This window comes from Acipenser ruthenus, chromosome 15 (assembly GCF_902713425.1).
Source record: "Acipenser ruthenus chromosome 15, fAciRut3.2 maternal haplotype, whole genome shotgun sequence".
Classification (NCBI taxonomy): Eukaryota; Metazoa; Chordata; class Actinopteri; order Acipenseriformes; family Acipenseridae; genus Acipenser; species Acipenser ruthenus.
The window spans coordinates 13,932,432-13,952,786 of NC_081203.1; the positions used below are offsets into that span (position 1 = coordinate 13,932,432).

General features: G+C 41.6%; 1 protein-coding gene across 2 annotated transcripts in view; it reads left to right on the plus strand.

Annotated features, from left to right (window-relative positions):
• LOC117422289 (astrotactin-2-like) overlaps nucleotides 1–20,355 on the plus strand; it is a 643,010-nt gene that overhangs the window by 616,815 nt on the left and 5,840 nt on the right. The window contains exons 20-22 of one of the 2 annotated variants that reach the window (XR_009307362.1): nucleotides 317–417; nucleotides 916–1,099; nucleotides 1,696–1,754. Coding sequence is in view for 1 of the 2 variants with exons in the window: in XM_058987183.1 (XP_058843166.1) it covers nucleotides 317–417; nucleotides 916–1,099 (285 nt within the window). In the remaining variant the exon portion in view is untranslated. The remainder of the gene's footprint in view (nucleotides 1–316; nucleotides 418–915; nucleotides 1,100–1,695; nucleotides 1,755–20,355) is intronic. The other variant, XM_058987183.1, reaches the window with a different exon arrangement.

The following is a 20,355-nucleotide window of genomic DNA, read 5'->3' on the forward strand; positions in this document are numbered from 1 at the left end:
TGCATCTGAAAGAGAATGAGCAGACATGCATGTCATACACATTCTGTTCAATTGATCTAAACATCTGTGGATTTCCCCTTGAGATGATTAAAATGTGTGTACCAAGGTTATGCGAATCAAACAGTGCATCCATGTTTCTTTAGTGCATTTCTAGTACCCCAGGGGGGGTCCTACACAGGAGTCTATTCAATTGACCAGATGGGTCAATAGACATCACCCTGTATGTTTTACACACATTACAGTGTATACTATATACTACTGTACAGATGCAGACATACAGCAATTGTTCCAATAGATTCCTGTTCTTTAAACACAGGTTTACGCTCACTGCAGTGGACAGCAGAGGAAGGCAGTCAGACTCGAGCTTCGTCTCTGTAAGGACATCCTGTCCCATGGTGGACGACAGCAAGGCTGAAGGTGTGTTGTCCGTATTTGATTTTCAGCTCCTCCCAGTCCTTCCACTGTAACTGCCACCTTGCTCTGATAGAGAAAGCCAAGGGCCTACAGCTCTGTGACACAGTCACTGCTGAAGCTGTTCCATTTTAAACAAAGCACATGGTCTTCACATGGCAGTGAGCTCACACCAGGGATATTGCAGGTCATATCAACCCTGTCCTCTGCACAACCATGGCACATGTTGTTTCACTTGAATATGTGAATACAGTAGTGTTATTTCTGATACAATGTTCTGCTGTAGTTCTTCTTGGGGGGGGAACTGGCAATTTTGAAGTATTTCATGGGCAGTATTACTAATTACTTAAAATAGAATGTATAACAGCAAGAAGGAAATAATTAGTAGCACTCGCTACAAGAAGAAACTGTATTAAACTATAACGGTATTAAAACGTAGGCTTACTGTCTGAAAATGTGTTGGTGCCACCATTTGTTTCTAACCCTCTAATGTTTAACCCTCAGAAATTGCAGACAAGGTCTATAATTTATATAACGGCTACACCAGTGGCAAGGAGCAACAGATTGCCTACAACACTCTCATGGAGATCTCCCCTTCCATGCTGTACCGCGTCCAGCACCACTACAACTCCCACTACGAGAAATTCGGGGATTTCGTCTGGCGCAGCGAAGACGAGCTTGGACCAAGGTGAGTGTGAGATTACATGTCACTATCACCATCAAATCACTAAAAGAGTTTACAGTTTTAAAAAAAACACTGGCGAAAAGAAAAGGCTGGATGTTTAAATGTATTGTTAAATCAAACAATGCAAACTGTCTGCCACACACAACTTCTGAAAGAACTGGGAAACCATGTATAACTTCAGACATCATACTCGGGAGGGTGCTGTCATATTAAATAAAAACATGTGATTTTGAAAGGGAGTTATTGGTCATGGAAAGGGAATGCTGCGTATTTTCAATGGCAATGCAGACTAACCGGCACAGTTACACTAGCACAAGCGAGCTCCAAATGTACAAAGCATTGGGAGAGTTGAATGAACACGCATCGAGTTAAAAATCCATTGTGCTGCCATTGATGGTCTGCTCATGGGTCTACTTGGTTTCCTTGAGAAATGCATTGTGTAATGGGGTTCCAATGGGATATGTATGAGGCGGTGTGGTCCAGAGGTTAAAGACAAGGGCTTGTAACCAGGAGGTCTTCGGTTCAAATCTCGGCTCAGCCACTGTCTCTTTGTGTGACCCTGAGCAAGTCACTAAACCTCCTTGTGCTTCATCTTTCAGGTGAGACGTTGTTGCAATTGACTCTGCAGCTGATACATAGTTCACACACCCAAGTCTCTGTAAGTTGCCTTGGATAAAGGTGTCTGCTAAATAAACAAATAATAAAAATATAAATTCACTATTTCAGAAAACCTTCAGGATACAGTCACAATTAATTTCATGTGTTTCTTTTATTGGATGTACAGACGTGCTCAAATTTGTTGGTACCCCTCCACAAAAAACGAAGAATGCACAATTTTCTCTGAAATAACTTGAAACTGACAAAAGTAATTGGCATCCACCATTGTTTATTCCATATTTAATAGAAATCAGACTTTGCTTTTGATTTTTTATTCAACATAATATTGTAAATAAGAAAACAAATGAAAATGGCATGGACAAAAATGATAGGACCGCTAACCTGATATTTTGTTGCACAACCTTTAGAGGCAATCACTGCAATCAAACGTTTTCGTAGCTCTCATTGAGACTTCTGCACCTGTTAACAGGTAGTTTGGCTCACTCTTCCTGAGCAAACTGCTCCAGCTGTCTCAGGTTTGATGGGTGCCTTCTCCAGACTGGAAGTTTCAGCTCTTTCCATAGATGTACGATTCAGATCAGGACTCATAGAAGGCCACTTCAGAATAGTCCAATGTTTTGTTCTTATCCATTCTTGGGTGCTTTTAGCTGTGTGTTTTGGGTCATTATCCTGTTGGAGGACCCATGACCTGCGACTGAGACAGAGCTTTCTGACACTGGGCAATACGTTTCACTCCAGAATGCCTTGATAGTCTTGAGATTTCATTGTGCCCTGCACAGATCCAAGGCACCCTGTGCCAGGCGCAGTAAAGCAGCCCTAAAACATAACCGAGCCTCCTCCATGTTTCACTGTAGGTATGGTGTTCTTTTCTTTGAAAGCTTCATTTTTTCATCTGTGAACACAGAGCTGATGTGACTTGCCAAAAAGCTCCAGTTTTGACTCATCTGTCCAAAGGACATTCTCCCAGAAGGATTGTGGCTTGTCAATATGCATTTTAGCAAATTCCAGTCTGGCTTTTTTATGTTTTTCTTTCAAAAGTGGAGTCCTCCTGGGTCTTCTTCCATGGAGCCCACTTTCGCTCAAAAAGCGACGGATGGTGCAATCAGAAACTGACGTACCTTCACCTTGGAGTTCAGCTTGTATCTCTTTGGCAGTTATCCTTGGTTCTTTTTCTAGCATTCGCACTATCCTTCTGTTCAATCTGGGGTCGATTTTCCTCTTGCGGCCACGCCCAGGGAAGTTGGCTACAGTTCCATGGACCTTAAACTTCTTAATAATATTTGCAACTGTTGTCACAGGAACATCAAGCTGCTTGGAGATGGTCTTGTAGCCTTTACCTTTACCATGCTTGTCTATTATTTTCTTTCTGATCTCCTCAGACAACTCTCTCCTTTGCTTTCTCTGGTCCATGTTCAGTGTGGTGCACACAATGGTACCAAACAGCACAGTGACTACTTTTCTCCATTTAAATAGGCTGAATGACTGATTACAAGATTGGAGACATGTGTGATACTAATTAAAGAAACTAATTAGTTTGAAATATCACTATAATCCAATTATTTATTATCTTTTCTAAGGGGTACCAACAAATGTGTCCAGGCCATTTTAGAATATCTTTGTAGAATTGTGGCAGGATGACAGAGATAATGATGATCTTTATTAAACAAAAATAATCAAATAAATAGGCACAAGGGCCCAAACAAAAGGTTTAAACAAATTACAGAAATGTAGGCTGGGCATTCGCCTTCACTACAGTTTCTTTTTTCAAAACTAAACAGCACAGCACACCAACAAACAAACTCACCCCAAAACCAAAGGGTTTCAGCTGTCTTTTATAGTCTGTGGCTTAACTAATAATTAACAATTAAACACTTAAGGCTCCAGCCACATTCTCACATGCATTTTACAGGGAGGAATTTAACCCCCTCCCTGCCAATCCAAAACAAACCAAGAATCACAAAAACATAATGAAAACAGTAAAAATAACAACAATAACAAAACACAAATTTATAGGGGCGAGCTAGCACCCCATCACATTCCCCCCCCCCCCCCCCTTGTGCGCAGCACACTTGGCCCCAACGGCCACCTCCCCCCTTTGTCCCAAAGTCCCGGACGAGGGGAAGCAAGTGGCCCATGGGGGCGGCCATGGTGGGAGGTCTTCCTTCTCCCATTGCTGAGGATGGGTCAGTCCATTGTCTTGGCGGGACCGAGACCTGGCGAAAGGGGACCCAGGTGCATTGGATGGGGCGTCGGGAGCACAGGCAGGCGACCAGCCAGCTGCAGCCCCAGGCAGAGGTGCGAGCCCAGGCGACAGTGCAGCGACGCCCCCTTTCTTCGTGGCCGGCAGCTCCCCTTTGTGAGGCTCCGGCCACAGTACTTCCTGCTGCCATTCAGGACTGGAAGCGACTCCAGGCGAAGCAGGACCCTCGACCTTCAGCGACCCCAGGCGAAGCAGGACCTTCGACAACCCTAGGAGGAACAAAAGCAGAGCAGCAGGCAACCCCAGGCGATGCGAGGCAGGCATCCTTGGGCGTGGCCAACATTGCAGGAACCTCCGGCCAGGGTGGCAGTGGCCAGAGTTCCTCTTCTCTGTTGGCAGCAGGAGGTAGAGCCCGCTCCAGCTCCTCTGGTGGCAGACGCGGGAACAGCAGCTCGTCTCCCTCTGATGGCGGAGGCGGGAACAGCAGCTCGTCTCCCTCTGATGGCGGAGGCGAGAACAGCAGCTCGTCTCCCTCTGGTGGCGGAGGCGGGAACGGCGACGCTGGTCCTTCCGGCGACGCTGGACCCTCTGGCGACGCGGGACCCCCTGGCCCCTCTGGCGACGTTGGACCCTCTGGACCCCCTGGCGGCGCAGGACCCTCTGGCGGGGCTGGACCCTCTGGACCCCCTGGCGCTCGGGACAGTAGCTCCACCCCAGGCGACGGCGGACCAGCAGCGACCCCAGGCGACGGCGGACCAGCATCCCTAGGAGAAAGCACACTGAGAGTTTCTCTAGACGATGCGGGCAGGCAGGCAACCCCAGGCGATGCGGACAGGCAGGCAACCCCAGGCGATGCGGACAGGCAGGCAACCTTGGGCAGTGCTGTGCCTCTTAGCCGCCGGGCAGTTTGTCCCCGCGCTCCCTTCAGCAGCCGGTACAGAGGCTGGGAGGGACCTCCAGCATCTTCTGCTGGCGGTGGAGGGAGAGACAGCTCCGGCTGTTCCCCCTCTGCTGGCGGTGGAGTGAGAGACAGCTCCGGCTGTTCCCCCTCTGCTGGCGGTGGAGGGAGAGACAGCTCCGGCTCCTCCCGCTCGGGCCGTGGACGCACCGACTCCTCCCGCTCGTGCCGTGGACGCACCGACTCCTCCCACTCGGGCCGTGGACGCACCGACTCCTCCCACTCGGGCTCCTCCCCCTCGGGCTGTGGACGTTCGGGCTCCTCCCTCTCGGGCTGCGGACGTTCGGGCTCCTCCCTCTCGGGCTGCGGACGTTCGGGCTCCTCCCTCTCGGGCTGCGGACGTTCGGGCTCCTCCCTCTCGGGCTGCGGACGTTCGGGCTCCTCCCTCTCGGGCTGCGGACGTTCGGGCTCCTCCCTCTCGGGCTGCGGACATTCGGGCTCCTCCCTCTCGGGCTGCGGCAGCGGCTCCCCCACTCTGGGCGACGGCAGCGGCTCCCCCACTCTGGGCGACGGCAGCGGCTCCACCCCCTTTTCTTCAAGGAGGGGGATCTCCCCCATGTCTATCGCCAGGTATGCCAGGACCATGACGGCTATCTCCTGGAGGGACCCCGGGTGGTGCTCTCTCTCCCACTCCTCCCACCTCTCCCCATCTCCCCATCTCAATGCCACAGCGTGCTGAGGGCTGTGGGGAGGTCGTGGAAGAGGTCCGCTTCGGGTGCACCAACCACTCCCAGATCTCCCGTGATGGTGGTGAAGGCGGTGTTGGTGGGGTGGCTGCCGAGGACGGGGTTGGTAGCTGCTGCTGCTTTCTTCGCTGCCTTTGTTTTTTTCCCCATTCTGTGCACCACCAAAAAAACCTCCAAAAATCCAAAAATTAAAAATTAAAAAAAAAAAAAAATAATACTGCTCTGAGCATCTAGGTGGCGCTATCCCGCTTCTGACACCACGTGTGGCAGGATGACAGAGGTTTGAGGCTCAGAGACAGTGGAAGGGGCAAAATAATGATCTTTATTAAACAAAAATAATCAAATAAATAGGCACAAGGGCCCAAACAAAAGGTTTAAACAAAATACAGAAATGTAGGCCGGGCATTCGTCTTCACTACAGTTTCTTTTTTCAAAACTGCACTGCACAGCACAGCACAGCACAGCACAAACTCACCCCAAAACTCTTCTCCCTAACAAAGGGTTTCAGCTGTCTTTTATAGTCTGTGGCTGGAGCCCAATTAACCAATAATTAACAATTAAACACTTAAGGCTCCAGCCACATTCTCACATGCATTTTACAGGGAGGAATTTAACCCCCTCCCTGCCAATCCAAAACAAACCAAGAATCACAAAAACATAATGAAAACAGTAAAAATAACAACAATAACAAAACACAAATTTATAGGGGCGAGCTAGTACCCCATCACAAGAATAAGCAATAATTCATCTCTTTTCACAGCTTCTTTGCTTTATTCTATGACATACCAAAGGCATGCAAGTATTTCATGATAAAATAGCTTTTAATTTCATCACTTTTCAGGAGGAATGAAGAATTATTTCAATGAGCTGTAAGTGTACCAACAAATTTGAGCACGTCTGTATATGGAGCATACCTGTATAACTGCATATTTAGCTATGCTTGTTTCTGCTGATGTCATCCTGTTTTTAATGTTTAAATAGAAGAAACCTGGAAGGCTATGTATTCAGTATAGGTGTTGTGACTGGTGTTTATCAGCAAGGTGGACCTAAGACAGGCCCTGGAAAGCCGTTCCAGAAATCTCAAAGTGAATGAGATGTTTCACAGGAAGCCGGTAGGCAGTTTAGCGATCATGTGTACTCCATCAGGACTGCTTCCCGCATATGTGCTCAGAAACTAGAACTGCACACTGAGCCTGGGCTGGACTTGAACCCACAGTGCCAAAACTGGAAGCATTTAGGTCAGTTGATTTTGCATGATAAAAATGTTTGTTGACACGATCGTGTTGCCATGGAGCATAATCACCTTGGTTACCACGCTAAGATACTGGTTGTGTGCTCCTTAGTCTATGTTTTAATCTTAGAAATACTAAAATAAACTTAATTTAATGACAAGCATTCCGACTAGAAGTCTTTTTTTTATTATTTATTTTATTGTTTGTTTTAACCTTGACGATTTCATTTTTTGTTTCTTAACTATTTTTGCAATTTTGGAGGAAAAAATACCTATAAAACTAAGCACGTACATGACGTAACAAAATGCATTATGCTACAGTCCTAAGTACAGTTTATACGAGATTTTATTTAAATGTTCAGTAAATGGTAAACATTCACAAAATAGCCCTTATTACTTTTAAGAATGAAATAGAAATAATGATTATTTAAATGCTGTGCTGTCTGTACATGACAGACAATTTACCATTTTCATTCTGAAAAATGTATTCTTTCATAGTACATTGTTTTGTTTATTTTTAGAACGGAGTCCCCTCCGCCCCTGTGCAGATTATTGTTTTTTGTTTATTATGATTTATTGTATTTATGTTGGCGAGCGCCGTATGTTTTATTGTTTGTATTTTGACGGCGTAGCCTATTTGTTTTGTTTAGCGTGGATGGGTAGCCCCATCCACAACATAATTAAAACTCGTGCAGAAGGTGGCCATCTCCCGAATTAATTAGGTGATTTAATTTGTTGCTAATCGGGAGATGGTCACCTGTTATAAAAAGCCTGCAGCTCTCTAGCTCGAGGTGGGTGTTGTAGGTGCGGAGAGAGCGAGACGGAGATTTAAAACGAAAAACGAAACCAAAAGAAAATAACATAAGAACAGTGAAGGCAATCTGCCCAGCCTGACCTGTGTTTGATTTATTTTGTGTCCATGATTTGTTTTTGTTTAAACCTTTTATTTTCGCTCTGTGAGCAAGTGTTTGTGTTTAAATATTTTATTTATTTTTTAATTAAAACGGCGCAAGCCTTTTGAACTGCAGTACTTCCACGGTGTCAGTATTTTTGTTCCAGCTTCTGCCTGATGTCAGACCACTCGTCATTCCTGTCACAGTTATCTACAGCACTGGCCCATAATAGCAGTAGTACAGAAGCCATAATAGTAGTACAGTATTTCATGTTAGATTTAAAAATGTCACATGTGTTAACAAGGTAACATTATTCAGCAGGTTTCTTTCAACTTTATGAAGCAATTCTATAGGGTGATGCATTTGGCCATAGCTGTACATGTCATTTTAGCCTACTTGAAATGTTTATAGAAATCATTATCGACGAATCTTTAATAAAAGCTGTGTTCATTTTAGCACATCATAGTCCTTTACAACATTACACTTTAACAGGATTAATTCAATGATGCAACATTGGTAATGGCTTTGGATTTTACAATATTATGCAATTAGGCAGGATATACACTTTAACGATATACACGTAAGTGGGGTAGACTTATTTCAAATTCTGCTGTGGGTGCCTTTACCATTTCCTTGGGACATGTGAAGCCCTTAGGCTCTGTTCAGATGATCTAATACTGCCACTGAGCTATTTTGTAATGCCCCAAGGCTATGGGAATCTAACTTCTAACAGTTCATGTGGGCCTCTTACATGGATTTCAGTTGCTAACAGTATGTAAGATGCCAGGGAGGATCCTAGTCCGTGTTTTCAGGCTGGCGGTATTTAGATCTGTCAGCGTTACATCAATTGAATTGTGTCATCTCTGGCTGCGAAGGTAAACAGCTTACACAGTACATTTCATACAGGAGTCAGAGCAAGAACCTATTAACTCCTATTGTGATCACAGAATGTCAAAGAGCTTCCAAAAAGGTGACTTTTCATGAACGTGCACTGGTGCCTTCATTAAATTGTCCAAGGCAGTCATTACCAGATGAAAGTGCCAGTCTTAAAGGGTAACACAATTCTGCAGCTGATTATTCACAGTCAGTAATTGCACCTCTTATCAGAAACCAGACCTTTTTAAATTTTATTTTTAAAATTAAGGTAACCTTACCTGCTGGCTCAGACTTGATGTTTCTCAACTGGTGGTGAAGCAAGAAACTCCAATCCTTTTGTGAGCTGAAATGCGTGCATACTTCAATGAGCAATAATAAAATCAAATGACACAGGGAGTACTTTGCCGCCAAGAGTCTTGGCTTGCATTCTGAGACAGGAAGCAGAGTTAGGGTACTTGCCGTTCTTTTGCTAATTTATAAAATGCTTGCCAATCTCTAGTGTTTAAAGAATGCCTTCTTCTGGTTGGTCCAGGTCAAGTTTTAGTCAGTGAAAATACAACTAGGTTAATTTAGATTATGCAGTGAAGTACAAATCATAGGAACTTATTGGTTTATGGAGGCCAGCTCATGTTTTATGTTCTAATCTGACCACCTAGTTTTATAGTTCCGTTACTATTTGACTACACAGTTGTAAGATTAATAGAGGTTAATGTCTGTTGTACAGACATAAGCCTCCAGTGGAAGGTTATTCACTTATATGTCTTGGAGGAGGTATACTTTTTTTTTTTTTTACTTTTATGAAAGATCAAAGAATTAATCTTATCTCCTTAAACATAAATTTCCAACGCCTAGATGAAAGCATCCAAAAGTGTAATTTAAAAATAAATGATACCCATTTAATTTAATTTAAGCCCAAAATAAGTGCTGACGTGTGTGGAAAATGTGTCACCCTGTATCCATAAATAACGAATTTCTTAATTTTTGTGGCTTGTCCGTAGATGTGAATGCCACTGTAAATCGTTCCATATCTACTCTGAACACATCACCGTGTTACTGATCACTGAGGAATGGGAAAAAGATGTTTCTGTACATACTTTCAGAAAGAGCAAGAGGAAATCAGATTAACCGCGCAGTCTCCCAGAACACACCCTCCTGCTGATGCAGTTTTAGCCTCAGTAACTGGAATCCAGTTTTAGAAGTAAACTAGACCCACAGGCTTGTTTTTAAAACAGTGGGATTCTCATCCCAGCCATTGTTTAATTAATTGACTGTAAACAAGCATCTCCTTAGATTGACGATTGCACTTCTCTACTTTACCTCAATGTGCCACTGGCTAAAAAGAATGCTTTCATAATAGCACTGGTGGCACTGTGAGGCAATGCTTCAGGAAGTAGCCTTTTTATTAACAGGGAGTGGAATACAAGTACAGTGTGCATAAAGCCCAATGTATGCATAGTTTCCAAACAGCAATTATAGGCAACATAATAACATACAGATTATAATTAATCAATACATTACATCTACATTGGACAGCTATAAAATATAAATACATGTTTACATTATGAAACATATCATATTAAATATAGTGCATACCTCCAGGGCCTATTCTGCACGTGAAGCGTTATAAATAACATAGTACAGAGCAGATGTTAAATCATTGGATGCCATTAACTAAAAGTCAAGTTAAAACTACAAAACATATATATATATATATATAGATATATATATTTTAACCCTGCCCTTCAACAGTGCTGATAGTTAATGTATCTTTAGCAATCATTTCAACCATTAGGTTTACTCCATGACTCCCGACAATACCACATTTGTGTAAAATACCTCTATGTAGTCTCTTGCATTAATTAAATTGAATAATCAAACATTTTAATACGTGCAATGGTTACAACCACTTGTGTTACCCATAGCTACAGGATTGGTGTCACCGTGCACCTTTAAGAACGCCTGTTTTTTTTTTTTTAATCGGTCAGGAGCTTGAGTAATGTATAGCCATGGAAAGAAACAATGATTTATTTAATATGTATTTATAGTAATACGTTGTGCTACAGTGGCAGGCTTAGCATGGTTAATGTGTCTGTTCAGACCATTTATATTTGTTGCAATACAAGACAGATTATACGATTAGTCATTTTCTAACGTAACAATTTTCGAATCGATCATTTGAATAACCAATTACATGTGCCAATCCTTAATATAAATATATATATATATATATATATATATATATATATATATATATATTATTTATTTCTTAGCAGGCGACCCTTATCCAGGGTGATTTACAATTGTTACAAGATATCACATTATACATTATTTCACATTATACAGATATCACATTATTATTTTTACATACAATTACCCATTTATACAGTTGGGTTTTTACTGGAGCAATCTAGGTAAAGTACCTTGCTCAAGGGTACAGCAGCAGTGTCCCCCACCTGGGATTGAACCCACAACCCTCCGGTCAAGAGTCCAGAGCCCTAACCACTACTCAACACTGCTGCCCTACTATATAGTAGCAGTGTATTTAGTAGCAGTGTGTGCTTGTGTTTGTAGTCAAAGTTACTTTAAGATTCTTTTATTTTTATATTTGTATGTATTTTTGTACAGAATATAGTCATTGTAGCTAATCAGGAGATGGTCACCAGTATAAAAAGCCTGCAGTTCTCCTTGTTCGGGGGGGGTGTGGGGGTTGGAGTGTGTGAGAGAGAGACGGGAGAAACAGTGAAGTTAAAACGAAACTGAAAGTCTAGGAACAGTGAAGGCAACTGCCCAGCCTGACTGAGGGTCTGTTTTGTTTCTTTTTGTGTTTGAGATTTGTGTTTTGTTTAAACTTTTATTTGCGCTCTGTGAGCAGTGTTTTTTTTTCGTTCAAATCTTTTATTTTTGTTTGTTAATAAAAAAAAATAGCGCCGCAGTGCGCTTTGCACCCGAGTACCTACCTGTCTGTGTTTTCAGTTCCTGTTTCTGGTCTGAGGTCACCACCCTCAGCCATCCTGTCACAATCATATACATAATTAGAGAAAAGAAGCAAATAACTTTTTACTTGTCAGAGCTGCTTCTAGTGTATCTGGACAGTGCAGCTATCTGAATGGAGCACTATGACTCAACTGCCCGTATCCCGGTTTGCTGTTGTTAAAAGATGCTATGTCTGAGCTCCAGTCGAGCTGACAGGCTGTGATTGGCTGATTCGGCAGTTGCGGGTACAGGACTGGTTGCTTTCGTTTGCTGGTTTTGGTGGATAATAAAATTAATTTGAATCAATTGTGTCTTTGTCTCGTATTTGCTGTCCAATAGGTGTGAACTGAGTTTTCATTACAGCAAGTCAAAATTAAATTGCTGACAGCTGCACGGATTGATTTTAAATTTGATTCACAGTTGATGCAATGATGTTCCAGTTGGCATCTACTGTCTGATAGAAGCCTGCTAGAGCTGGAAGCTGATTGGCTGATGTTACTGAATAGTTTTCTAATATAATTTGTCCTGAATTTACATCCTGACTTTGACACTATATGATTCAGACATTTTCTAAAGTTATATTGTTTTTTTTCAGTATTTTTATTCATTTTGTCAAGAAATCCATTCAGATGTTTGGCTAGCCATCTACCCCAACAGCTGTGCCAAGCCCACATTTGACACTTTGGCAACACAGATGTCTTTTTTTTCCTGTTCATCACACTGACTCCGCATCAACCTAAAACAGACTTTTTGTATTATTTTGTGATTCAAGATAAACCTGTGAACGATTCTGTAAAATTACAAACAAATTAAAGGTTGGATGTTTTATATGCCATAATATGGAGACAGTGTGATCTTGTGGTTGGAACCAAGGTCCAGGAAATATGGGATTTGAATACTAGCTCAGCCACTTAACAACTCACTCCCTTTGTGAATTTGGAAGGCTATACAACATGTAAAACTGGCCAGCCTCGGTACAGCCCTGTGAAAAAAAAAAAAATAGCAAACATCTCCAAACATCCACTGTGACGTCACACGAAGCGCCTGTCCAGGTAGTTTACATACACATTTTATCTTAATCGTTAGAGATTATCTGTAAAGGTTTGCCATGATGTGATCATAAAAAAGTGTTGTAAAGCATAGTAAATCACAAAGAAGTACAGTCAAGACTATTCAAAACCATGATAAACAATAGCAAGGCTTGGAAATGTTCAAAACAAGCCCTGGCAGGTCATATGCTGACCGAATCAAATCCCCAATTCAAGTCGGCAAACATTTTGGCTGGAGCGTCCATCGACGTACTAGCCACAACTTTTGTTTATCAGTTTTACCTTATCATTTTTGAAGTTATTGATGAAATAAGAGATATAACTCAAGGTACTATTTTCAAAACTCAGTAAGTAGATTTTAAGTAAATTAATAAAAAGATGAATTCCTATATAACAATCATGATTCCTGTTGAAATGTCTGTTTCAAAAGATTGTTACAGTAGTACTTGCAAACTACACAATTTATTGCTGTTATACTAAAGTATGTAAAAATAATGTGATATCTTGTAACAGTTGTAAGTATATTTTGTAAGATTTTAAACGGAAAATAATGGGTTCATCAGCCACAATCATCTCCATCCGAGCAGTAGCCTCATTGATCAGGATCTTCAGGTATTAAGAAAGCTTTTATGTATATTTAATACTGCAGCGATTTCACTCTTAAAACATGAGCAGTATCTGTCTTCAGGAAAGGACCTTTCAGAGTGACACGCCACTTCTACCAGATTGTACATTTCTCCTATCAGCAGTAAAGTGAGAGTTTTTTGGCCTTACGCAGACGCTGCAGATCCACAGAATGTGTCCTCTTGGTAACCTTTATGTAATAACTGGATGGTTTCCATATGATAATCAATATCACAGTTATTAGGAAGAGAGGAGACATAGAAAGGAGGAGTGCTGACTTCTCTGCTTCATCTGGGTGGATAATCTTTAATTGGATGATGCCAGCAATGACACACATTTGTAAAGGTGTTTAAGAAGTGCTGCTTCATCTTTGTCCCCCTTTCTCTGTCCACCTTTGCCTTCAAGACTTCATCTTCACCTTCTTAATCTCAACCAGAGGCCCTGGGGACCAACGGCAGCCTTTAGGCTGCACTTGCTTCATTTTGATTTTCATTCGGAAAAAGCAAGGCCAAGAGAAGCACCCAGTGTCATCAGCTATATGCTACAACCAAAGGACATCCCTTCTACTGTACAAGCAAGCTGGAGCTGCAAAACTCCTCCATGCTTTAAGAACAGTAAGACAAGGTTGCAATAATATTCTGTTAATGTAACTATACTGGGCTTGATCCTCAAAATACATTCTTACCTGAAGACCTGTCTATAATTGAGATCAATTAAATATAACTGTGAATTTTAGACGTAAATATCTATGCATTTTAAACCATTAAATACTAGTATGATTTCATTTTAAATCCTAGTTGATAAGCTAATTACTGCTTTAAATCAATCTGCCGAATCCTCATTAAAACATTTGATTGAACCTAAGAACTCAATATTGATTTGAGCCAATAATGATCAATATTACTTCACTATAAATGTGTTTTATTCATAGAAGGCAACCCTTTGTTTGGCATACAAATGGATAAATATATTTTGTTTATGAAATATTTAGAAGTCGACATGCCACTAAGCATGTCACCAAAATCAGACATCTTGTGGGTCTGTCCGTGATCTGGAATATAATATTCTTCATGAGACCTCACATCTTGGAGGCATGGCTGAAGGAACAATAATACCCTTAAATAGTTCTAACAGGGCTGCTATAACCTGCCTCCCAGTTCCTTATCCCCCCAAGTAAGCCACTCTGCTTCCTAGACTAAGCCACTTTAATCACAAACGAGCAGCACTTTATCCAGCTCCACTGCAGGGCAGCAAAGCACATCTCAAAGCCCATTGCCTGAACTGAACTGTGAGCAGCCCCAGTGTAATTCCAAAAGGAAGTTTCATATACTGCACTCAGCTGGGGAAGCTCCTGTATTAACAGATTAGTGTGGATAATAAAGCTGATTTCCAGCAAAAAGTGGTGCATTAATAAGGGTTAATCACAAGTAACTGCCTCGCGCTCCATTGGGCTTCCTTTAGAAGTGATCCTTTTACTTCACATTCCTGGCTCTTTGCCCAGCACTGGCTTATTCTGATACAGGGCGGTTAGATTGCAGAGAAACCACTGCTGGCTTTCTTAGCATCGATATCATAACATATTAGTAGCAGATACACCACTTTGCATGAGGTTCCCAGTCTAGTGACAATGTGGGAATGGATTGGGCAGTAAATACCTTTAAAACAACGAGTTACTTGGTTTAGTATTACATTAATTCCTCCTTAAAACATTATTTATTAAGTACATTTTACTTAGGCCGGCTAGTATTACTTATTTTAGCATGCAGTTATTTTAGTTCTACATTAGTTCTACTTATTTTAGTTACTGGTGGCAAATTCGTTTTCTTAGATTTAGGCTGCTTAATTTTATTTTAATTGAAACTGATGATACAATGTGAAGGGTTCTCTTCTCGTATTTTTCATAGTAACCATGCAGTTCTGTGGAATTCCTTGGATACAATGTGAAGGGTTCTATTCTCGTATTTTGCATGGTAACCATACAGTTCTATGGAATTCCTTGGATACAATGTGAAGGGTTCCCTTCTCGGTAGCTATGTGTTCCAAACAGTAGCCCCTCTTATCTTTCTCTGCAGACATCTATTACAGTTCAGTGGCTTCCATTAGTTTGGCACCATTTGGATGTGGTGCAGTTCACTGCCTTTGACACTGTGAAGCTCGCTGACCCCTCCGCCTGCTCTGTGTGAACGGTTCTGTCTGCAGTCCGGATCCTGAGCCCTGCAAAGCTGTGGGGAGAGCCACTGCACCCGCAAACCACAGATCAACAGGCAGTCCGACGGGCCCTTTGCAAAGCTATTGACAGAATATTTACAGTTTACTGTTCACTAACACTCAGATTTTCAAAATGGCAAGGGAATCATCAAATCGCCATATAGTACAGGGTCTAATCTGTACAGCTTTTAAAGCTTTGGCAAAACTCCACATACCATGTTGGTGTCAGTGTTGCATGCAGCCAGCTTGCTTCTTATTGTTAGCTATGTACTGTGAGTAGTGGTACAACATGTTAATAACCAGTGAAAGATGTCGGTGATGCAATATTCATGGCCAGCGCTGTATATAATAGTTACCTGCTCTATGGGGAAGCTAACCAGAACACAGGCTGATAAACCTCCTAAGAGTTTGACTACATTCATTTGAAGCTGCATCATGTAAACACCAGACATATATATATATATATATATATATATATATATATATATATATATATATATATATATATATATATATATATATATATATATATTTAAAATGCAGGAGTGTGCAAGGAAAACACAACTAGTGTTAGAGGCCAGCTGAGGTCCAGTCTCAGCCATGTCTAGGTGAAACATTTTAAATAAACATGGCAGTTTATAGACACACAGCCCCCGTAATGCTAAAATAAAAGAACTTACAGTAGCAGCAACATGCAAGCACTTTCCCAGCTGAAAGAATGCAAACAGAAGGGTTCAAAACCATCATTGTAACTGTGTTTTTAGAAAAGGGCTCCAGGTTTTCTAGTAACAGACTGTAAAAAAAAAAAGCACTACACAAATACCTATGCAAGGCCTCCACACTCTTTGTGCTCCATTGGCAGAAGTAATTGATTAGAAGATACTAAGGGGTCTTGGTAGACTCTTCGTTCACTTTTCAACAGTGCTCAGTTGAAGAAGCCACCCAACCCAATTGGCATTAGTTCTAATTACATTTCAAAACTGTCGGGACGAACTTCAGTAATGTGATTTATACAAGTGGGATGTGTCACAATGTTAATATATGATCAATAATATAACTGTAATTACTGTAAATTACAGCACAGTCACAATAGCAACTTGGCGCTGTCCAAAGCAACAGCAATGCATTGATGTGTACAGAAATAAATGACACATTAAATCAATAAATGGTTAATTTTGCATTCATATAGCTTTTTCCATCTGCGTTTATTTTTGCATTATCCACTGTTGTGTATCCTATCTATATTCACTCATGTACTTGTTAATAAAATAGAAGGAATTAAAAAAGCCTGCTACTGTTAGCTCCACAGAGAATCCATTATTTTACAGATTGACCAGCAGCATGTAATCCTAAACGTGGGCTTCGCAAGCCTCCTTTCCTCTTATTAAAAGCCCTTCCACAATCACCTGTGAAAAATGCTGATAATTAAAGTAACTGCCTACTTAGTTTGATTGCCTATTACAGTGTCCACGTCCTGCTGGGTCCTGCCTTTTCATCACAATCTAATGCACATTGCGTTGGAATGATTCACAGCCACTGCAGAGGGAGTTATTCTGAGTTCTTGTTGATATTATATGAGATGCCCAGCAGAAGTACCACATTAATAAGGCCTAATGAAAAGTAATTGTCCGCACACTCTGTCAGGCTTCCCTGGAACTGGTGAGCCAGAAAAGATCATTTTACTCCCAGTGCTGGCTGGCTGCCATCGTCCTGGCAGCTCCCCTTGCACAGCCATACAGACGGGTCCTCAGGAGCGGCACTTACACTGTCTGAGAAATCACAACCAGCGCCTTGCTGTGCTATCTGGGGCGAGTCCTGGACCTGCTGCATGCATTACTGATAGTTTTGTATCTCCTCACCACACATCAGCTCCACACCTTGCTGTGCTATCTGGAGCGAGTCCTGGACCTGCTGCATGCATTACTGATAGCTTTGCATCTCCTTACCACACATCAGCTCCACACCTTGCTGTGCTATCTGGAGCGAGTCCTGGACCTGCTGCATGCATTACTGATAGCTTTGCATCTCCTCACCACACATCAGCACCACACCTTGCTGTGCTATCTGGAGCGAGTCCTGGACCTGCTGCATGCATTACTGATAGCTTTGCATCTCCTCACCACACATCAGCACCACACCTTGCTGTGCTATCTGGAGCGAGTCCTGGACCTGCTGCATGCATTACTGATAGCTTTGCATCTCCTTACCACACATCAGCTCCACACCTTGCTGTGCTATCTGGAGCGAGTCCTGGACCTGCTGCATGCATTACTGATAGCTTTGCATCTCCTCTCCACAAATCAGCTCCACACCTTGCTGTGCTATCTGGAGTAAATCCTGGACCTGATAGCTTTGCTTCAGGGCCATAACCAGAGCTGCCACTTCGGTTTCAACCTGTAACTGGCAGTGTTTATATACATATACAATACAGTTTTACATTTCTATAGCACCTGAGTGCTTTACATTGGAATGGTAAAATCTGATAAAAGCTATTGACTAAAAGTCAGGTTTAAAAAACAAGTCTTTAGCCTAGATTTGATAAAGTCATATATTCTGAGAAATAGAATTCTATAGACGTAGGCATAGTAACAGAAAAACCCTGGTACACTATAACATATAAAAGAACATAAGAACATAAGAAAGGTTACAAAAGAGAGGAGGCCATTCAGCCCATCTTGCTCGTTTGGTTGTTAGTAGCTTATTGATCCCAGAATCTCATCAAGCAGCTTCTTGAAGGATCCCAGGGTGTCAGCTTCAACAACATTACTGGGGAGTTGGTTCCAGACCCTCACAATTCTCTGTGTAAAAAAGTGCCTCCTATTTTTTGTTCTGAATGTCCCTTTATCTAATCTCCATTTGTGTCCCATGGGTCGTCATTGTCAATACCTTTTAGAATTTGGAATGCTTGAATCAGATTGCTGCATAGTCTTCTTTGTTCAAGACTGAATAAATTCATTTTTTTTTGCCTGTCTGCATACGACATGCGTTTTAAACCCGGCATAAATTTGGCCGCTCTTCTTTGCACTCTTTCCAGAGCAGCAACATCCTTTTTGTAGCGAGGTGACCAGAACTGAACACAATATTCTAGATCAGGTCTTACTAATTCATTGTACAGTTTTAACATTACTTCCCTTGATTTAAATTCAACAATTTCACTATATCTGAGCATTTTGTTGGCTTTTTTTTATAGGTTCCCCACATTGTCTAGATGAAGACATTTCTGAGTCAACATAAACTCCTAGGTCTTTTTCATAGGTTCCTTCTTTAATTTCAGTATCTCCCATATGGTATTTATAATGGACATTTTTATTGCCTGCATGCAGTACCTCACACTGTTCTATATTAAATGTCATTTGCCATGTGTCAGCCCAGTTCTGAATGCTGTCTAGATCATTTTGAATGACCTTTGCTGCTTCAACAGTGTCTGCCACTCCTCCTATTTTTGTGTCGTCTGCAAATGTAACAAGTTTGCTTACTATACCGGAAGTCATTAATGTAGATTAGGAAGAGCAGAGGGCCTAATACTGATCCCTGTGGTATACCACTGGTTACCAAGCTCCATTTTGAGGCTTCTTCTCTAATCAGTACTTTCTGTTTTCTACATGTTAACCACTCCCTAATCCGTGTGCATGCATTTCCTGTATACTCCTGTATATGTCACTATCTACTTCTGAAATCTGTTTCAAAATATAGAGCATACAACCAACACTACATAATACAAAACACAGTTCCAGTCCTAAAATAGACAAGCGCAGTGTTTATTAAGTATGTTTCAGCGTGATAAGAATTTGGTTCCATCAAGTCTCCTCAAAGTACAGCAACTTGATGTACAGAAGTTATTAACCAAAAAAAGCAGTTAATTAACCTTTAATAAAAAAATGTGGGGAGCATGTCTGTCGACTTGGGAAGAGAGAGCACAAGAGACAGAGAAAGGAATATTTACTGAAAGCAGCTATAACAACTGTACGAGGAGACTCGGAGCAGATAACTGCATCAGTAGATAACTACATCAAGAGTAGCAACTTCCCGGACTAGAATATATTACTAATATTATTAAGGCAGGACTAAATGGCTGTGAAAAAAAGAGACATTGGGGTCTATATACTAAGAGTTGTGCATTCACAAATATCAAGTTGTGCGTGCATAGAATTGTGACATATGTACGAAAGGAAAATGCCCAGTGCATCTAGGAAAATTCGTAAGGGCAATGTTGACCTCTGGCTACTATCAATGTGTGGACAAAATTTGAGAACATGTCCCCACACAGATAGTAACTCCTGGAAAAACGACGTTGTGGGGACTTTGTAAAACACGCTTTTAAGAACTAAATTTGCCTTCAAAAAAAAAAAAAAAAGTGCCAAAATATTTAGTTTGTTGTCGACTTTCAACCTGTGTGGAGTTTTGTCTGACGAGTTGGAAATAGTAAATCAAAATATAGTGAGAGTCAATGACAAGTCCCCACAAATATAGGCATGCAAACGTGTGTTTGTGTGTGTGTGTTTGTGTGTGTGTGTGTGTGTGTCTCCACATTTTTACAGATATTTCCCTGCAATATTGGATTTAATTTTTATTTTAAAATAAAAACTAATAAAAAAAAAATAAAAAAATACAATGCAGCCCTATTTGATACACCATGACAAGTCCCATGTGTAATAGCATAGTATATACACATCATTTACTCAGGAATAGGTTCTTGAGATCCCTGCGGTACTTACCTGGTAAAGACACAGCTGTGTGGTGTGCAGGGTGAGTCATACAGTCAGGACAGCTCAGGTTCACATCCTGTCTGTGGCCGTCAGAAGTGACAGAATAGGGCTCCACACAATCTTTCTCAAATCTCTATACCGACCTTTACTCTGCTTCTGTTTCAGCCTGACTGAGCTGTGACTGTCAAGGTAGATGCCAGTTCATGGTAACTGCAGCACCTTGTTCACTGGCTTGAT